General features: G+C 41.2%; 2 protein-coding genes across 2 annotated transcripts in view; one reads left to right on the forward strand and one right to left on the reverse strand.

Annotated features, from left to right (window-relative positions):
- Positions 1–646: 646 nt before the first annotated feature.
- LOC117496330 (protein SMG7-like) lies at positions 647–2,082 on the reverse strand (the record flags this gene model as incomplete). Its single annotated transcript, XM_034148010.1, is given in 2 exon segments — positions 647–678; positions 1,982–2,082. Coding segments are annotated over 2 exon segments (58 nt in total), but the record flags the coding sequence as incomplete, so codon positions are not given.
- A 2,865-nt stretch (positions 2,083–4,947) lies between these two features.
- nmnat2 (nicotinamide nucleotide adenylyltransferase 2) overlaps positions 4,948–20,000 on the forward strand; it is a gene marked incomplete at its 5' end in the record, with an annotated part of 16,371 nt that continues 1,318 nt past the window's right edge. The window contains 12 exon segments of the mRNA XM_034148011.1: positions 4,948–4,979; positions 9,129–9,217; positions 12,074–12,141; positions 12,345–12,423; positions 13,970–14,050; positions 14,052–14,100; positions 14,490–14,570; positions 15,245–15,289; positions 15,452–15,528; positions 16,825–16,926; positions 19,341–19,408; positions 19,954–20,000. The exon segment at positions 19,954–20,000 is cut by the window's right edge and continues 1,318 nt beyond it. Of these exon segments, the coding sequence (XP_034003902.1) occupies positions 4,948–4,979; positions 9,129–9,217; positions 12,074–12,141; positions 12,345–12,423; positions 13,970–14,050; positions 14,052–14,100; positions 14,490–14,570; positions 15,245–15,289; positions 15,452–15,528; positions 16,825–16,926; positions 19,341–19,408; positions 19,954–20,000 (818 nt within the window).

The raw sequence follows: 20,000 nt of genomic DNA on the forward strand, positions 1-20,000 counted from the left end.
TCTATCTACCTACCCACCTACCTACCCACCTACCCACCTACCCACCCACCTACCTACCCACCTACCTACCCACCTACCCACCCATCTATCTATATATCTGTCTATCTGTCCGTCCGTCCATCAATTACTCATGATCAATCAGAAAGCTCCTGACTTCTGATCAGTCAGTTCCTGATTTAAATATCTCATGCTTGGACAGTTCTGGTACGACGGCTTGTGTTTAGAAAGGTTAGACTTTTTGGTGAAATAAAAAGCTTGTGGTAGGAAAATACATTTATTTTACAAAGATATTAAGTTTGAAAGCTACATTTGAGAGGACATGGGACTGTGCTGCTGGATGTGGAAATAGGAACGTTTTGTTAACGAGATTATGATTTAGCACTTTCCACTTATCCCACATTGTAATTGCGATCACAGTCAATTTCTGGCTTCCCACGATTAAGTAACGCCTTTACGAAGCTCAGTGGGTGATTCCTTTCTCTTGTGCTATTACCATTCATATAAACCCAAGTGACCCAATGTGTGTCCAACTAGTTTTCAAATATAACTTCTCCTATAATGAATATAATGGCCTGATAATGAGCAGAATAACTGTAGAAAGAGAGAGGTGGCAGCAGGTAAACAAAAAACATGTTGTGAAACTTACCTGTCATGTCCGCCTTCAGGGCCTCTGCCTGTCTGCTCGGATGTAAACAGAGAGGAGGTTAGACAGGCACACACACACACACACACACGCACACGCACACACACAGAGCTGTTTTAGTGGCTACGTGTTGATTTAAACCCAAGCTACAACTACCATTTGGGGACAATATAGTATTATATCTAAACACATCTCTACATCTTTAAAAATGATTACAATATCACAGCCAGTAGAAATGGCTTATGTGGGTTTAGTGCAGTTGTAGTGTGTATCTCTCTCACTCACACACACACACACACACAGAGTATGTGACAATGCACAGGTGACTAACCGAGCTACCAGATAAACCTGACAAACAGCCACCATTTACATCCACTCTTTAAATAATCTAACATCTTATATCTTCTTATCATTCATCACATGCTTCACAGTGTTGACATCGGGCTCGGGCTAATCCCTGGATCCAAAATGCGAAGAAATAAAAAACAAACAGCATCAACACATTCCTCACAAACCCGTCAACTAGCTTATCAGTTTACGACACGTACACACACCGCTAAATACGCTTAAAACGGTGTTAATTCACCTATAAATGACATGTAATGTCACAGCATCAGCTAACCTAAAGCTATCATACGCAGAAAGACAAGCTAAAGCTAAAGCTAACAACACAATGTCCATCCGAAGCGGCAAAAGTGTCTTTATATCAACAAAACGGCAGATAGCAGACATTTAGTGTGAATAAAACGCCACCCACTTGTATGAAATGACATGTATTTGATTTGAGGTTAGAAGAGGGATGGCGGGCTGCAGCATCGATTGTTTGTTGATATCTGGAAGCTAGCTCATGGGTGTATAAAGAGAGAGAGGCGGAGCATGAAGACAATAATAGAGCGACTGGAGATACAGAAAGTACCCGTATGTGGGCCCACTGAGCATGCGCAGTTGAATTTTCCCCGCCTCCTATCTCCCGCTCTCTGTCAGTCAGACGAGTGGAGTTCAATTAAATGAAGCTAAAAATATTATATATTCATAAAACATAATATTAATTTAAAATAGATGTCTCTCTTCCAATATAAGTCAATGGGGGGGGAAGTCTGTTTGGGGCCAGAATGACGTCACGGCTGTAGTACCACCGTTTGGCCGCTACGGATATTCCAAATATGGGCTTCACCGGCCGGCGCACTTCCTGAGGGTTTGAGCTAAAGCTAGGTTAGCCGTTAGCTTTAGCGTTAGCAGCAGAACAAAACAATCCGGGATCAAAGGTCCGGTTCCGACCGCACCGGGACCGGCAGGAGGACCGGAGGACAACCGGAGGAGGACCAGAGGAGAACTTACCGTAGATACTGGGCGCAGAGGTTCATCCTACCGGATCTCCGGTCCTTCAGACAACAACTGGTCCCGAAGCTAACGCTGCTCCCGGCGCCATCTTGTTCCTGTCTGACCCACACAGAGGAGGAGGGAGGGGGGTTGTTCACGGATGAGGGGGGGGGGTAGATGTGAATTTATTAATAGGAGGGTTAGTTGTTTTTGTAGAGGATTAGGGCAATATGAGAAAAACATGTGTGGGGGTGTGAACAAAGGGTTTAAAAAAAATGTAGTTCTGATTTTTAATTAATTTTTTTATTAGTTTAATTTAATCGTTTAATTCCTGAATTTTTAGATATTTCTTTGACTTATATTAACATCTGACTTTTTATTTAAAAAATCTGAGATTTGTGACTTTTTTCTTCTGCTTTTTAAAGATTTTCTGGACATTTTTTCCAGATTTTTAACCTTTTCAGAATTTATAATTTTTCTGAGAATTCTGACTTTTTCTTAATTTTTCTGACTTTTTAGGAGAAATATTCTGTAAAAAAATATGTTTTTCTTCAAATTCAGTTTTTTTCTTCGGTTTTCGGATTGAATTTCAGAAAAAAGTCAGAATTCACAGAATGTTGATTTCTGACTTTTTTCTCAAATTTCAGATTTTTTTTTAAAGATTCTGACTTTTTTCTCAGATTTCTGAACTTCTTACCAGAATCTTTGTCCATTTTTTAATACTGACTTTTCTCAGAATTCAGACTTTTTTCAGATTTTTGACTTCTTTCGACAAATCTTCACTTTTTTCAGAATTCAGGATTATCAAATACCCCATCAGCCCAGCCACAAACGTTCTGTCTGCTGCCGTCTGGAAGGCGGTACCGCAGCATCCGGACTAACACCACCAGACTCAGGGGCAGTTTCATCCCCCAATAAGACTCCACATAGGCTTAGTGGTTGTTAGTCCAACCACCTAAGCCTAACCATTCTGGCCTCTCTACTTAATCCTACATTTCATCTCCACAAACAGCTTTACTATCTGACCCTTTAATTCAAACCCCACTGAAGTTAAAGGGGACCTATCATGCAAGATGGCACTTTTGTACGTCTTTTCTACATGAATGATGTGTCCCCGGTGTTCCAGGGAACTCACCAAAGTGTCAGAAAACACAACCCTCTCTATTTTCCTCCATACCCAAATCTCTAAAAAAGGGGCATGCAACGGATCTGATAAAACTGATCCAGATTTGAACACTGTCCTGACGTCAGGACGGTGGCGCGTTACGGCTATTGGGCCAACTCCACCAATCAGGAGGAGACAGCCACGGCCATTGCCGTTCCAAAGCGCTGGAGACGCTTGTAGTACTATATGCCATGCCTGTAGATGGTGCTGTTCTCACTGAATCTGCCCTTGCTAAAACAGAGCTAATATTTTTCAAATTGAGCGAAATGAGGCATGGCTAAAATGCATGATCTGTTTTGGTATTTTGAAAAAAAAAAAAGTATAAATATGCCTTATATAGGTATGGTCCTACACTATATTATTATAATATAGCATGATATGTCCACTTTAACTAATGTTGCGCTTTTACCTAATCTTAAAACTCGGATCTAATATATAAATCCACATTTTTGCTACTCACTATTTTCATTCTGTTCTTTCTTTCTAACCCCTTCCCATCTTGAGCCCCCTCTGGGTCTTACTAGAGGGTAGCGGGTTAACAGAGATTCCCACCTTGGCAGGGGAGATGTTTCGCCGTATACACAGCTTACCTCCTCGTCTCTGTTCTTCAAGCTTACTTTACCTTGTCCACTTTACACCCTTTCATATTTATGACTCAGTCAAAGTTCAAAAGATAGGGGAAGGCCGTGAACGCTATGCGCCGGCCCGTGCCTTTCCTTGGATCTCTGTATAAACCACAAAGTCGTTGGGGCGACGTGGGGAGGTCTGGTGGCTATTTCCTAACTTAACTAAAAACACCTGAACTTTGAAACAACATCCACAACATTCATCTGGCTGCTACTAGAAATGATTTATCTAATATATCATTTTCCAATCACTTGTATTTAGACTCTTATTGCACTATTTCACTATTTCACTTTTTTTTACTAGATTTTCATTGTCATAACTGTAGCTATGTACGTATGGCCAATAAAAGCCTTTGAACCTTGCCACCTTGAACCTTGAACCTTGAATTCAGACTTTTTCAGAAAAATGTGTTCTGACTTTAATCTCAGAGTAAATATTTATTTTTGGAATTGTTTATTTTGTATTCAAATGTATACTTCACAAAAATGTTTCCTATTACAATTATTTGAATCAAGGTCCAGTTTCATTCATTTACATCAATCAATCGTGGCATCAATTTGCATTCCACGTTAGTGTGTGTGTGTGTGTGTGTGTGTGTGTGTGTGTGTGTGTGTGTGTGTGTGTGTGTGTGTTTTCTACTTTTCTTAGTTTGCATATAATACTTTAATGTCCCCTATGGTATTTATGGGCTTAAACACTTAGCTACTAAAACAGCACATATAAAAGATGAACTATGTCTTATCCCTGTATGTGTGTGTGTGTGTGTGCGTGTGTGTGTGTGTGTGTGTGTATGTGTGTGTGTGTGTCTTTTAACACTGTTTCCTGCCGCAGACACACCACCTCTCTCTCTCTTCTCTATTCTCTTCTCTCTCTCTCTAGCTCTAGATATTCGCTATCTATCTAGCGCGCTCTCGCTCTCTCTACTATCTTCTCTCTCTCTCTCTCTCTGCTCTCTATCTCTCTCTGCACACCAACGAAACCTCGGAAACACCGAGAGCAGGACCGGGACCGGGACTTTACCGGGACACACGGGAACTCAACCAGAGGAAGAGAAGAAGAAGAAGAAGAAGAAGAAGAAGAAGAAGAAGAAGAACGAAGAAAGAAGAAGAAGAAGAAAGAAGAAGAAGAAGAGACAAAATGACAGAAAACAACAAAACCCACGTCATCATGCTGTCCTGCGGCAGCTTCAAACCCCCATCACCAAGGGACACATCCATATGTTCGGTGAGCATCTGTGTGTGTGTGTTTTATACATCACCAGAAAACAATAAGGGGGGGGAGGGGGGGGGGGGGGTGTATATACAAGATGTCTATTACCTAAAACCTCCATAAAATCATCTACATTTCAATAAAATCCACGAGGAAATGAAGGAGTTGTGTCGGAGCTGTCCAGCGACATGGTGCTGAAATGGGCGACGGCTCCTCACAACGGGATAATGCAACCACAACAAAGATGCGAGAACAGGATAAAAACACATTCATATTATAATTGTAACCCGGTTTATATCAATGTGAAGCTGCTTTAAGGAAGATAAAAAGATGGAAATGTCCCGGTTTGAGGCTCCGGAAGGCCTCGGGCGGCGTGTGGCGCAGCGCCGAAAACAAGGCTCCAAATCCCGGGTAGAAACATTGATGAGAGCCCGCGGGGAGACATGGAGCTCCGCGGGATTTCATAATGAGTCAGCCTTCATGAGGGAAAGTGAAAACTGCGGGGAAAACACGTGTATTTCAGAGTTTGTGCGATGGTTGCAAACCAAAACAAAGCTCCTAATACTTCATGATGTATTATTATATATATATCGTTGCAACTCAACTGCTAAAAAATATACAATTTCTTAGAACAATAAGTATTGTTTCTAGATGCTTTACTGTTTGTTTGTTTTTCTGTTTGTATTTTACATTTATTTAATGAATTATCTTTTACTTGGATATTTAATATTTACATTTTCACTATATATTGTATTTATTTGTTTATTGAATTTGGTTATATTATATGTATTACTGTTTTCTTTAGTTGTACAGTATGTATTATCTGTATTACCATCTCTCTACATCTCAGGTGTTTGCCTGCATTTACCTGACTGGGGGAATTTAAACTTAAAAACCTAAAACTAAAGAAAATTAAACATTTATTATATGTTTTTACACTTTAAAACTCCTGACATTTTAATAATATTGACCCTATAATAAACAGACAGAGCCTACAATACACAACCAGCACTGAACATGATCAGAGAGCTGATTTAGGCCCCGGCCACACAGAGACGAAAACGAACCATAGTCGATATCAAAAAAGTCTTCCGTCCACGCGAGACCGCTCGACCCGCTGGAGACGCTGTAGTACATATGCCGGGCCTGTAAGTGGCGCCACAAAATACACCAAAAGCAGCGAATAAGACCCCCCGAGCATGGTTGCCATGGTTGCCTGGTTGCCCTTCTGGTTATTCTCCGCGGTGGATTTAGCAACATGTAGTTCATGTAGCTCTCCAGGTCCACTTGTTGCTGATGGTTGTGGTCGAGGAGCTGTAGACGTTGCACTAACATCCTGTATCACGGTCATAGCGTCTGGAGCACGAACGCAACCCTGTGATCCGCCATTGTTGTTGTTGTTGTTGGCGAAACGCGGGGTGAGCAGCAGAGGGTGGGGAGAGGCGGGGCTACGATAGGAAGAAAACCAAATGTAAAAACAGGAGAGAATAAAACCTTATAGCCACAGACTGAACACATCAACACATCTTTTATATGAACAGTTTTCTGACATGTTATGTTTCAATATGCTAATGAGGCGTCATGTGATGCATCTGATTTCTGCAACACAAACAGACAAAGTCAGGGAAGTGAACTCGTAGATTCGGACGTTTTCTTTCCACTCTGACGTAGGAAAAGGTCAATAACCGGTGCATGGAACTTGTGTTTGTGCCTGTAGCGCGTTGACGACAGTAATAGTTTAACATTTGAATGAAGAATGAGAAGTCAGTGTGTTGAGGAGGAAGTGCAGCTGACTCATGATGAGAAACACAATCCCTCCGTCCCAGAATCAGACCTCTGAATATCTGACGATCAAACGCCAGACTTTTATTTTGGAGGTCAGTGTTCACGTTAATTTGTCCAGCGAGCAGCAGCATCCATGTTCCCATCGTGACCTACTTCCTCTTCTTCCTCCTCTTCTTCTTCCTCGTCTTCTTCTTCTTCTTCTTCTTCTTCTTCTTCTTCTTCTTCTTCTTCTTCTTCTTCTTCTTCTTGAATGTGATGACTTTACAGTGATCACACAGTCTCTTAACTTATGAGAGCACAAGTCATTTCTCCTGAACTCTGTGAAGAACATCCAGAACATTCATCTGTTTGCATCTCATTCATTATTTATCTGTGTCTCATATTCCATGTACTTGTATACAGACTCTTCGTGCACTATTTCTATTCTATTTGTATTTACGTGCACATCTCAAAACATTCTCTTGCTCTATTTGATCTGTTCTATGTCCTATATATATTCATGTTGCTCTGCTGGAGGAGGACTTCAGTTGTTCATCTCCATATCTCCTCTGTAGCTGCTGAGCTCACGATGAGAGAGACTTGAAACTTGAATTTTCTGAAAAAAAGTCCAGAATTTTCAGAAAAAAGTCAGAGTTTTTAAGATTTTCAGAAAAAAGTCAGAGTTTTTCAGTTTTTCGGAAAAAAAAATCTGAATTTTAAGATTTTCAGAAAAAAGTCAGTTTTTCAGTTTTTCGGAAAAAAAATCTGAATTTTCAGAAAAAAGGCAACATTTTTAGATTTTCTGAGAAATGTCCAAATTTATGAAAAATGACTGTATCTATCTTTTATTTGATTTATCTGTTTGATCTGTTTTATGTCCTATATATATTCATGTTGCTCTGTTGGAGGAGGACTTCAATAAGCAAGTATCTTGCTTATTTCTCCTCTGACACTTTATCTTTACAGTGACCTGTGTAGCATCCATCACATGGAAGTGATTATTCTGATACCATCATGTTTCATCAGTTATAAACTGGCGAAGCTTTATTTATTGTGTCCCACCCCAAATATGTGGCTTTGAAAAAGATCATTTCATTGTATTTCAAAATGGCGTCCATCAACACAAGCACTATTTATAGAAAGAGAAATGGTTAAGTTTGTAATTACCAGTGTTGTGAGTTCAATATTTTTAATTAATTATAGTAAGGGAACATCTTAGGAGTTAGTGTAGTGAGTTTCAGAGCAGTGTAATAATTATTTGACCTAAAACTAAATGTTTTTATGAACATGGGGATTTGCTAACTTTTGATTTCCCCCATTTTACACGACACAAAATGGAGGCCACTATGAGCCACAACTAACACGTAGGTTTCTGTAGGGTTCATGGCAGACGGATGCAGTTGCTCTCAGGAGGATATATAAATAATAAAGGTGTGTTAGCTGCTGAGCCTATTTAGTGTGCATACGACACACCTGGCACAGTTTATTAATTTCACACGTAGCGTAGCGCGTGCATGTCGTCGTCCAATCCTTTTGTCAATCCTTCTTAACCGCCTTCGCCTCCGAATCAGCATTGCTATTGCATTTGACTGGTCGACGATCTGTATTTGTGTTTGCTTAAAGAACTCAGATGAAGCTCGTGTCTGAGGTCGGAAGGTAAACAGACGCCTCATATACAGCAGGTGGGCGTGGCAGTATACGCGGGAGGTTCTTCTTCTTCTTCTTCTCTCGGTTTTTTGGCGGATTGCAACTTTAAGGTGCATACCGCCACCTACTGTACTCGCCGTGAAGTTGTTTGCGGCCTGCCAGTAACCCAAAGCAGAAGAAGAAGAAGTGACGTCAGCGGCTCGCGATCTGCTTTAGTTCATCAGAACTAAAGAGCTCTCATGAACTAAAGTTCTCATGAACTATTGTGGGAAAAGTACTTGGTGTGAACGCGCCTTATGTGACCGTCTGTGTTTCCTGTAGTTATTGAATTGCTCTTCTTACTGCTCTGTTAGTGAACAGTTGTATTATCATGCTGCTGAGTTTATTGGATTTTTGTACAACAACTCTGGCACAACTGTTTCCTTTGAGATGAATAAAGTCCTATCTTATCTTATCTTCACGACCCCCCACATGCAAACCCCTGATTATTGTCAATGCCAATTATTTTGTTGATTACTTTCTTGATTCAAAAATATATGTTTCTTTGTCTTTAAATGTCAGAAAATTGTGAAAAAAGGTTAATCAGTGTGTCCACGTAACATGCCGTACTCAGATGTGTCGTTTTATCCACAGAGACATTTCATTGACCTCCTGATGAGCGGTTAGAACATGGATGAGTTCAGTTCAGGACCTGTACCTGTGTTGGGTCTTTCAGTTCTCCTCATGATCCTGACATGTCTTGTGTGTCTGCAGAGAAAGCTCGAGAGTATCTGCACAAATCCGGACGCTTCATCGTGATTGGAGGAATCATCTCGCCGGTGCACGACTCCTACGGGAAGCCGGTGAGTCCTGAGAATACAACCACTATTATTTAATAAAGACGAGTAAAAAAAACAACTAATTTTATGTCAGAGAATATCTAAGATTTCTCTCTGATAATTACAGCTTATTTTTTATTATTATTATTTATTTTTATTTAGAATTAATCGGTTTTTTCTCAATTTAAAAAGTTTACAAAAGAATATTTTTCAAGTAAAAATTCAAGTTTTTTCTAAAAATTCAAGTCTTCTTCTAATTTTTTTACTTTTTTCTCAGAAATTTAACTCTTTTTCTTCTCAGAAATTGACATTTTCTCAAAATTATAGTTTTTCTTCAGAATTTCATTTTTTTCTTAAAATGTCATTTTTTTCAAAAAATTTCACTTTTTCTAAAAATTTCACTTTTTCAAAAAATTTCACTTTTTCTAAAAATTTTACTTTTCCGGAAATTGTGAACTTTCTTAAGAATATGAATTTTTTTCACAATTAGACTTTTTTAAAGAATATCTATTTTTTATTTATTTTTTTATCAATTTGTATAAAATATTTGTCTTTTATAATAAAACTTCTTCTGTGAGTCCTGAGAAAAACGTCCTTTCTGAGAAAATACTTCATAAGAGGCGCTTTCACACCGGAGTACTTTTCCCAGGAATAGTTCCGATAGTTCCTGGGATTTTGGGGAGAAAAAGGTTCCAATTTCTGATTGGCTGGGCGAAATTGCAAACCACCCGTAAAACTCGGAAAAGTTTTTTGTGAAGCCGTCCTTTTATTTGCTGGCATTAGCATTATTAACATTAGCATTAGCCCAGCGCACCAACGGAGAGAGACTAACTTATGGCAACACAAAATAAAACGTGGGAGCGGTGGAGTGATGAGGAGGGTGTCGGCGCTTCTGTCGATTTACCCAGGACTCCGGGTGGCAGTATACGCCGTGAAGTGGTTTGCGGCCTGCCAGTAAACCCAAAGCAGAAGAAGAAGTGACGTCAGCGGCTTCATTTGCGTAATCCTCCCTCAGGGAACTTATTCTGGTGTGAACGCGATCTACTACGACAGTTACAGACTAAAGAGTTCGGCGGGACTAAGTACCGGGAACTAAGTACCGGGAACTAAGTTCCGGGAACTAAGTACGGCAAAGTACTTGGTGTGAAAGCGGCTATTGATGTGTGATCAAGATTTTTCATTTTAATTTAATTTAATTTAATAAAACGCAGGATATATTTGTTTGTCTCTCATATAGTTATAAATATAAAATCATATTTATTAACTCATTTTTTTTCTTGTAAATTTACCATTTTACTTTTCAGGGAGTATAATCTGTTCTCGTTAATGTACGTCTCTATGATAACGCCAGAAAGATTCCTTTGAAAGATTATTGATTTTATTTTTTTAAACGTACGATTTTTTAATACCAGATGATATTACAGGCTTTTGTCTTTTTGTCCATTTATGATTTAATAACATTTTAAATTAATGTAGTGTATTAATCTCAGAGAATAGGCTTTTTATTTTATAGAAATGTATAATAAAATTCAAGTTTAGTTCCCCTTTCATTTTCTATTTTTATCTCAAAGTTACATTTTCTTTCTCTTTTATTCATGTTGTTATCTTAAAGAATATTTGAGTTTTTTATGAGGAATATAATTTACCCACTATGTCCGTTCTCTAAATAAAGTCTTATTTTCTGAGCATCAGTGTAATATTTAACGTGAACAGCATGAAGTGTTTCACATGTTCAGTCCCAGATAATAATATAATATATAATATAATATATAAACCCCAGCAGCAGAGTTCTGTGTTTTAATGACGCTGTCCTACTTTCTGTGAGACATGAATAATACATGCTGCATCAGGAGTGTGTGTGCAGCGTGACGCAGATCTGACCTCGTTAAAGAGTCTCCACACACACGCACACACACACACGCACACACACACGCACACACACACACGCACTCACGCACGCACGCACGCACGCACGCACGCACGCACACACACACACGCACACACACACGCACTCACGCACGCACGCACGCACACACACACACACACACACACACACACACGCACGCACACACACACACACACACACACACACACACACACACACACTCACGCACGCACGCACTCACGCACGCACGCACGCACGCACGCACGCACACACACACACACACACACACACACACACACACACGCACACACGCGCACACACGCACTCACGCACGCACGCACGCACGCACGCACACACACACACACACACACACACACACACACACACACACACACATACACGCCTTCTGTAGTTTACAATGAAATCACAAATCAAACATACATGTGTGGATAATCCAGAGGCCTTCAAACATTACATTCATGTTTTATAATCTTAAAGAACATTTGAGTTTTTTTATGATGAATATTAGATTTGATCTTAATTTACCTCTGTTACATATTCTTCACTTAATCCTGCATTTATGCTTTTATTCTGTGTGTGTGGTGTGTGTGTGTGTGTTGTGTGTGTTTGTCTGTGTGTGTGGTGTGTCTGTGATTTGTGGTGTGTGTGGTGTGTGTTGTTGGTATGTGTGTGTGTGTGTGTGTGTGTCTGTGTGTGTGTGTATGTGTGTGTGTGTGTGTTTGTATGTGTGTGTGTGTGTGTGTGTGTGTTTGTATGTGTGTGTGTGTGTATGTGTGTGTGTGTTTGTATGTGTGTGTGTCTGTGTGTGTGTGTGTTTGTCTGTGTGTGTGTGTGTGTGTGTCTGTGTGTGTGTGTGTGTGTGTGTGTTTGTCTGTGTGTGTGTGTGTGTGTCTGTGTGTGTGTGTGTGTGGTTTGTCTGTCTGTGTGTGTTTGTCTGTGTGTGTGTGTGTGTGTGTCTGTGTGTGTGTGTGTAGGGTTTAGTGCCCAGCAGACATCGTCTCACCATGTGTCAGCTGGCCGTGCAGTCCTCTGATTGGATCAGGTGAGAATATACCTTTACTCTGTTTATACTATACATATATCATATCATAAAAAACCTAAAAACATGAAGAACTCAGTATAAGAATAGTCTAAGAAATAAACAAAATGGCATTTCAATGGTTACAATTCTGAAATATAATAGATATTTATTGATAGTTGTGTAGCTGTGACTTTAATGCAGTGTGTTGTGTGTGTTTGTTGCAGGGTGGACCCCTGGGAGTGTTACCAGGACACCTGGCAGACCACCTGCAGCGTGCTGGAGCATCACCGAGACCTCATGAAGGTGAGCACAGGAACATTTACTACATTATATATATCAGGGATTTAAGGACTGCAGTGGAGGGGTCTTCTATGGTGCGTTCACACCGGAGGATTCACGTCGCTCGACCGCGGCATCATGGGTGTTTACTCACGTCACTCAAACAAGGCAGGATACAAACAACGAAATGAACATATTTTTATGATTAAATTGTACTACAAGTATCAAAATGATACACTTGTAGAAATAACTACATATTGGACCGGTTTGTAAATACCATAAATGAATGCTTTGGAGAGTGTGTCCACAAGATGGCAGCAAAACACTTTAAACTCCACACTCACAGTAACGTCCTACAGAAGTAAAGACAGTGTTCTCCACAGACAGTCTGTGGTTAGTACATCTATAAACTCTGATGATTCTCCAGTTTCTGAACAGATATGAGGAGCTGTGAGCTCTGTGAGCTGTGTGCTAACAGCTAACGGCTAACGGCTAACGGCTAACGGCTAACGGCTGCTGTTGGGTTTCTGATTCAACACCGTCAGTGACAACAGGCTCAGACTCTCAACGGTGATTGGCTTTCAGGGACAGCATCACGCTAATTTATTACTCGAGTTGATATTCACTCCCGTGAATGAAGCGGTACGCGTCATTCGCTCCATTCTCTTTCGGGTAATCTTCCACGCCAAAAACTCGCTTCGCCTCCGATGTGAACGTACCTTAATGGCGCAGTTCCACTGCAGCGCGGAGCTCGCTTTAAGCGTGCCGTGTCGTGCCGTCCCCTTTTTGGTTGCGCTTCCACTAGGCCAATTACCGGCGCGGCACGGCGCGGGGCCACTTTTTCACCTCTTTTCTGGCCCTAGAAAATTGTGGTTCTTTCCGGGCCAACAAACAGGGCTGAGTCGGGCTGAGTATGCTAAACTAGAGAGAGGAGCGCTGGCAAGAGGGCTAGAACTACAACAAGATGGACATATTTGACCGTGATTTAATTGTAATACACGTTTCAAAATGATGCCGAAGTAACAACATACTGATACCGGTTAGTAAAAACCATGAATTAATGCTTTGTCAAGTCTGCAGACAGACAGCAGGCGAAAAACCTTTTAAAATTCGTGTTTTTCTAGATGGAGATTGGCTAAGCTAACGCAGTATATGCCCCGACCGTCCACACTCACAACAACGGCCTATACAGACATAAATACAGCAGCGACTGTATTCACCATGACACAGACAGTCTGTGGTTTGTACTTGTTTAACTTTTGTCGAGTTTCTGAACATATATAAGGAGCTGTGAGCTCTGAGTGCTAACAGCTAACGGCTGTGTTGTGTTTCTGGATTTCTCATTGAAGATGACGTCACGGCTCCGCCTACACTGCGTTACTATAGTAACTACCCCAGTTCCTAAACTGTAATGGAAGCGCAGCATGAAGTGAGTCGGCCCTGTTAAGGCCTAACGCGGCCAAGCCGTACCGAGCCGTACCGAGTGTGGCCGAGGCCGACCGTGTAGTGGAAATGCGCCATAAGTGTCTTTCTGTGTCTGTTTTGATCCTGATGATCTCTGGTTCCTCAGAGAGTCACCGGTTGCATCCTGTCCAACGTCAACACGCCGTCCTCAACTCCTGTGATTGGTCAGCCTCAGAACCAGACTCCGCCCCCCTATCTACCAGAACCAGAACAACATGAACCACAAGCCCACAGCCAGTGAGTGTTCTGGAAGAAATATGGTCTGTGTTTACATTAGCATGCTAACACTCAGAGCTAACCTGTGCTGGAGAGAGTCTGTACAAAGAAGCAGGAAATGAAAAGGAAGTCACCTTGTGGTAAACCTGAGAGAGAGAAAGAGTTTGAGCTCCATACTGTTTCAGAGAGAATCCTTCATGTGGTTTGGAACATGATATGGAGGTTAATCCGGGCAGCAAGCTGAGTTTCTGCTGGGAGAGTTCTCCTGATGAGATCTTTTTTATTTTTAAAGCTACTGTATTTTGAGCAAAACACTTCAGAGACATGTTTTTTATATATTTGTATATATCTGAGACCTATAATATATGCCTAAAAATAGTAATGAGAGTCTGAACTTGTCTCTGTCTCAGTCAAACTGTGGGGGAAGGTGAGTGAGAACCTGGGGAAGATCTGCTGCGTTCGCCCTCACATCGACCGCTTCACCTTCATCGGTAAGTCAGAAACATCTCACCGACCAGTTTGAGTTTAACATCTCGTCAGCATCCGTCCTTTCTCCAACCCAGTTCAGATTTAACCACGCCCACTTCCACACGACGAAACATCAACACCGCGTTTTCATCCTGAATCTGAGCTACAGTCGCTTCATAGAGCATCTTTCTAAGAGCAGCGTTTATTACTTATGGAAGACGATCACAGTTATGCAGAGTTAATGAATCAAATGAACATATATACATATTTTGGTCATATATACATATTATATATATTTACATGTATGTGTGCCGGTAAAAAGTTATTGTGAAAACAGTGTATATTTTATGTACAGTACTTTATGTGTTATATAGCCCAATATCACAACTTTACATGTGTCTCAGGGGGCTTAACAGTCTGGAAAAAGTCCCAAAGAAACCCCCCGGTTAATACGATACGATACGATATTACTTTATTTGTCAGATCAAGTCTGAAATTTGACTTGCGTTAATGGGTAGAAATTGGAAGAAACCAACAGAGGAGGGATCCTGCAGACCTACGTTAATGTGTAAGTGGTCGCGGTTAAATCTAAACTGGGTTTGAACAACGACAAACGCCTCCCGATGTTGAGCTTCATCCGATATACATGTTTGCACTCTGAGGATTCACTGATTCACGTTTCTGTCTCGTGTCTAAGATGAAAACGCTAACCTGGGGACGGCGATGAGATACGAGGAGATCGGTGAGTCGTCTCTTCAGGAAGTGAACCCTCAGTGTGGTGACTTCCTGTCTGAGCTCCTTCTGGTTTGTTTCTATCCGGTAAACATGTTGTTTACTGAGTAAACATGTGTTTGTTTACTGAGGTGTGTGTGTCTCTTTCCTCCCGCCTGTTTGTCGTCTGTAGAGTTACGCATCTTGCTCCTGTGTGGCAGTGATCTCCTGGATTCCTTCTGCATCCCTGGCCTGTGGAAGGACAGTGATGTAAGCCCCGCCCCCATCCAACGTGAAGCCCCGCCCCCTCTAACATGTAGTCCCGCCCCCACCCTATATATCGTCACACCCCTTAGCGTTGTCCTCTAAACGCCCCCGATAACAGAGTCCTGCAGGAATGTCGAACTCTCTGGTCCAATGGGATTTCTCATGTGATTTTGGATTATGTCTGGAAATAATCTGTCAAACAAACATTTATGATACTTACACGTTTAGTTCAGCAGATTATCTCCACATATTAACACCACTTTATGATTTGTGGCTAATGTTGGGCTATAAAGGTACTACAGCACGGTCACATGACTTCACGTCACCACCGCTAAGCTAAAGGTGGCTAATGTTGGGCTATAAAGGAACTACAGCACGGTCACATGACTTTACGTATCCACCACTAAGCTAAAGGTGGCTAATGTTAGGCTATAAAGGAACTACAGCACGGTCACATGACTTCACGTCACCACCGCTAAGCTAAAGGTGGCTAATGTTGGGCTATAAAGGAACTACAGCACGGTCACATGACTTCACGTCACCACCGCTAAGCTAAAGGTGGCTAATGTTGGGCTATAAAGGAACTACAGCACGGTCACATGACTTCACCACCGCTAAGCTAAAGGTGGCTAATGTTGGGCTATAAAGGAACTACAGCACGGTCACATGACTTCACGTCACCACCGCTAAGCTAAAGGAGGCTAATGTTGGGCTATAAAGGAACTACAGCACGGTCACATGACTTCACATCACCACCGCTAAGCTAAAGGAGGCTAATGTTGGGCTATAAAGGAACTACAGCACGGTCACATGACTTCACGTCACCACCGCTAAGCTAAAGGAGGCTAATGTTGGGCTATAAAGGAACTACAGCACGGTCACATGACTTCACGTCACCACCGCTAAGCTAAAGGCGGCTAATGTTGGGCTTGATGACGTTTAGTCGTCTCATTTAGACACTTGTTACTAACCTCTGTTTTTAAATCCTCCAGTGGGGTATTTACTGACGTATTTTTTGTGGTAGATCAAAGCGTTAAAATCTCTTCAGCTCGTGTTAACCACAGACCTGATTTCAGGATAACAACCAAAATCACATTCAGGAAACCATTGACCTCCAGACCAGGGGACAGGAAGTGATGAAATGTTTGGGTTTAGGAATCATTCCTGCAGCTCTATAAGAACCTAAAAGGTTATTTGGATGTGATTGACAAAGTAAACAGACGTACAGAAAGAAGCTTTAGCAGGTCGAGTCAGATCTCTGTCAGATATCTGCTGAGTGGTGAGTGTCTCTGGTTTCAGATGGAGGTGATCGTGGGTGATTTTGGGATCGTGGTGGTTCCTCGTGACGGAGCGGACACAGAGAAGATCATGAATCACTCCTCCATCCTGCGCAAGTTCAAGGTCAATAACACTGATTCACACACACTCACTGCACACAGGAAACAAGCATGTACAGTTATTGTCTTTCTGTTATCAAACTTCATTCATTAAGAAATCAGAATCATGACGGAGTTATTTCTGCATCATTTTGATCCGTTTATTGTAAGTTAGGCCTATTCCACACAAACACTTTGCCTTTTTTTTAGGCATTTTGGCTTTTAGTCAACACCCAGCTGGCCTTTCAGGTCATTGAAGACTGAGCTATTGGGAAACTCTGGCCAGGGGGAAACTTCAATAAAAAAAACGTAGACATGTACATGATTGCTCAGTTTCCATTTCAATTGCAGACTATTCCAGGACAGTGGAGCTGCGCATCTAAATGCTATCTTCCCTAAGACAGTCCTAGCAGTTGGCACATTTAATAAAACCATAGCATGCGTAATGGTGACTAACGTACTGAGGTCGACAGATTCAAACTCCCTGCAGCTTCAGAAAGGATGCAGATATAAAAACCTCTTCAGCAACTTGACAACACATTCAGCATTTAGAGAACATTCAGCAACTTGAGGAAGCATGCGCCTGTTAAGCCCCAAAGCCCCCGTCGGCGGGTCTTTTTTTTCTCCACAAATTAAAAAAAAAAAAAAGTATTTTTTAAATTTTTTATTAATTGTTTTTATTTTAATTTTTTTTCTTTGGATGGAATGAATACCTATGGTGATAATTCAATGTAATACATCATTTTTATAGTCTGGTACCTGAAAAAGGTCAAATGGCACTGATGGAACCAGATATACCCAAATGTGCCGAAAGCTTATTCCGCCTGGAACTTTTTTTTGCTAAAACTCTCTAAAAAGGTCAAATTTAACTTGTTTTGCCTCAATCTTGATACAGGGTACTTATTATATGTTATAATTTGGATTCCTAAAGCTTTTAGTCTACCATCCCATCATTCAAGGGTGGTTTTCACTAGGGGCGTCGCCTGGACCTGAAAACATTCGGGGCTTAGCCCACAGTGGCGGCGGCACTACAGTGGCATTTTTTACTGCAACACTCCCCACACGCACACACACAGTACACCCGCGACTGTTACAATGAAGGCTCGATAATCAGCTCACGGCATATAGGCAGGGGTAAAGTGGTATTTTTTATGAGTGGGGGGCTCACCTCCTCTAGGGGGGTCCGGGGGGATGCTCCCCCGGGAAGATTTTTTTTTAAATATTGAAGTTAAAAGCATCAATCTGGTGCACTTTGAGAGCAACATGAAGAGATCTATGGATACCTCTCTCAACACCCATATGAAACAGAACTGTAAACAGATTTACTTTTTCTTTATGGATATTTTACTAATCACTCCCCTTTTAAACTCTATTCTTGTTTTACTGCCATATAGTATTTCATAACTATTTTTCCTTTATTCTCTTATTTTTTAATAACTATAATGATCATATGAAGGTGTGCCGCGGAAATAATCTTTTGAATAATTTGTGACCAAACCGTTTGAGACCCACTGAGATAACTTAGACTAAAGTTATGTATCTAAACACTCAGAGAGTCCTTTAGCTCACCTGAGTCTCTCAGTCTGAGAGGAGAGGACTCTCCTCCAGCTTCTTGTGGAACAAACAGCTCCTTATGTCCGTTAGTGCAGCTAGCTAACCAGATGCTAACAACACGGTCCATGCTGGCACCGGTCCCTCCCTCCCCCTCTCTCCCTCTCTCCCCCTCTCTCTCTCTCTATCACACTAAATGCGATATTGCCACACACACACACAGAGCCGAGCTTGAATGACACAAGCACACGTTTATTTCCATGCAACTCTCTGATTGGTCTGGTGTCATGCCTCTGTTGCATTCACTGAACACGGGAAATTACAGTGCTGCCGTCCTCTCTTGTGTCATGATGAGGTTCACGTAAAGCACGGTTAATGTATTATATTATTGAGGGAGAATTGTCCGGGGCTACAGAAAAAACATTCGGGGCTAAAGCCCCGGATGCCCAGGCCAGGCGACGCCACTGGTTTTCACTATAAGTAATGTTTTTTCTTTAGGCGGAGGTAAGAATTTACCTTTTTTTTACTATGTTCCATCTGAATTTACTCTGACTGAGAAACATCTATATTGATTCTGACACTTATACATCCAACTCACAGATGTAACCTTGCTTTGATAAAAGAAATTATTCCTATAACCCTTTTAGAAGTGAAGTTGTAGTCATTTGTTTTGGACATGTCATTTTCGAGCCTGAAACCTGAAAAACAGGCTCGGGGCTTAACAGGTTAAAACCTGCAGAAACCAAACGCTGCAAATACAGAACGCTGCTCCAGTGTGAAGACCCTCCTGCCTTTGGTGTGAACACGGTGTTAATCTCTGGTTCCCTCTGAGGTTCATTGTGTCCCCGTTAGAAACAGCATCTCATCTGGTCTCTGCTCTGTTTTCAGGACAACATCACGGTGGTGAAAGATGAAATCAGCCACCCGATGTCCATCGTCAGCTCCACCAAGAGCAGGTGGGGTTAACGTCTGAGATGGTGTTAATGTTAGGAAGTTATTATTCTGCTGTCCAAAGCTTCAGTACAGACAGAGGGTCATTATTGAAGAGGTAGAAAATCCTCTTTATTTACAGGTTATTCAGTTTGAGTAAAAACATTTGGTGTCTTAGGTTTTTATTTCACTGAAGGAAAACAGCTGATTCATAACTTTTCCTCCGTAGAGTAATTGCAGTTTATAAAGCAAATATTCATTTGACAATAAAACCAAAAACATTTTACCGAACACAACAACTGGGGGTGGGGGGGGGGAATTTGTAATATTTGGGGGAAAAAGCTGTACTTTTTGGAGTAAAAACTCAAGTCTTTTGGGGGAAATGCTGCTATTTTTCAGGGTCAAAGAGTTTTCATATTTTTGAGAAAATGCATTAATATTTGGGGGAAAGAAAGTCGTAATAATTAATGAAAAAGTTGTTATTTTCTGCTGAAAACACTGTAAAAGTTGGAGGAAAAGGTAGAAAGCATGTTGTGTAAAATAATCTGTATTAAAACCATCTCCCCCTCAGACTGGCCCTTCAGCACGGAGACGGCCATGTTGTGGATTACCTGAATC

This window comes from Trematomus bernacchii, unplaced genomic scaffold, assembly GCF_902827165.1.
Source record: "Trematomus bernacchii unplaced genomic scaffold, fTreBer1.1, whole genome shotgun sequence".
NCBI lineage: Eukaryota > Metazoa > Chordata > Actinopteri > Perciformes > Nototheniidae > Trematomus > Trematomus bernacchii.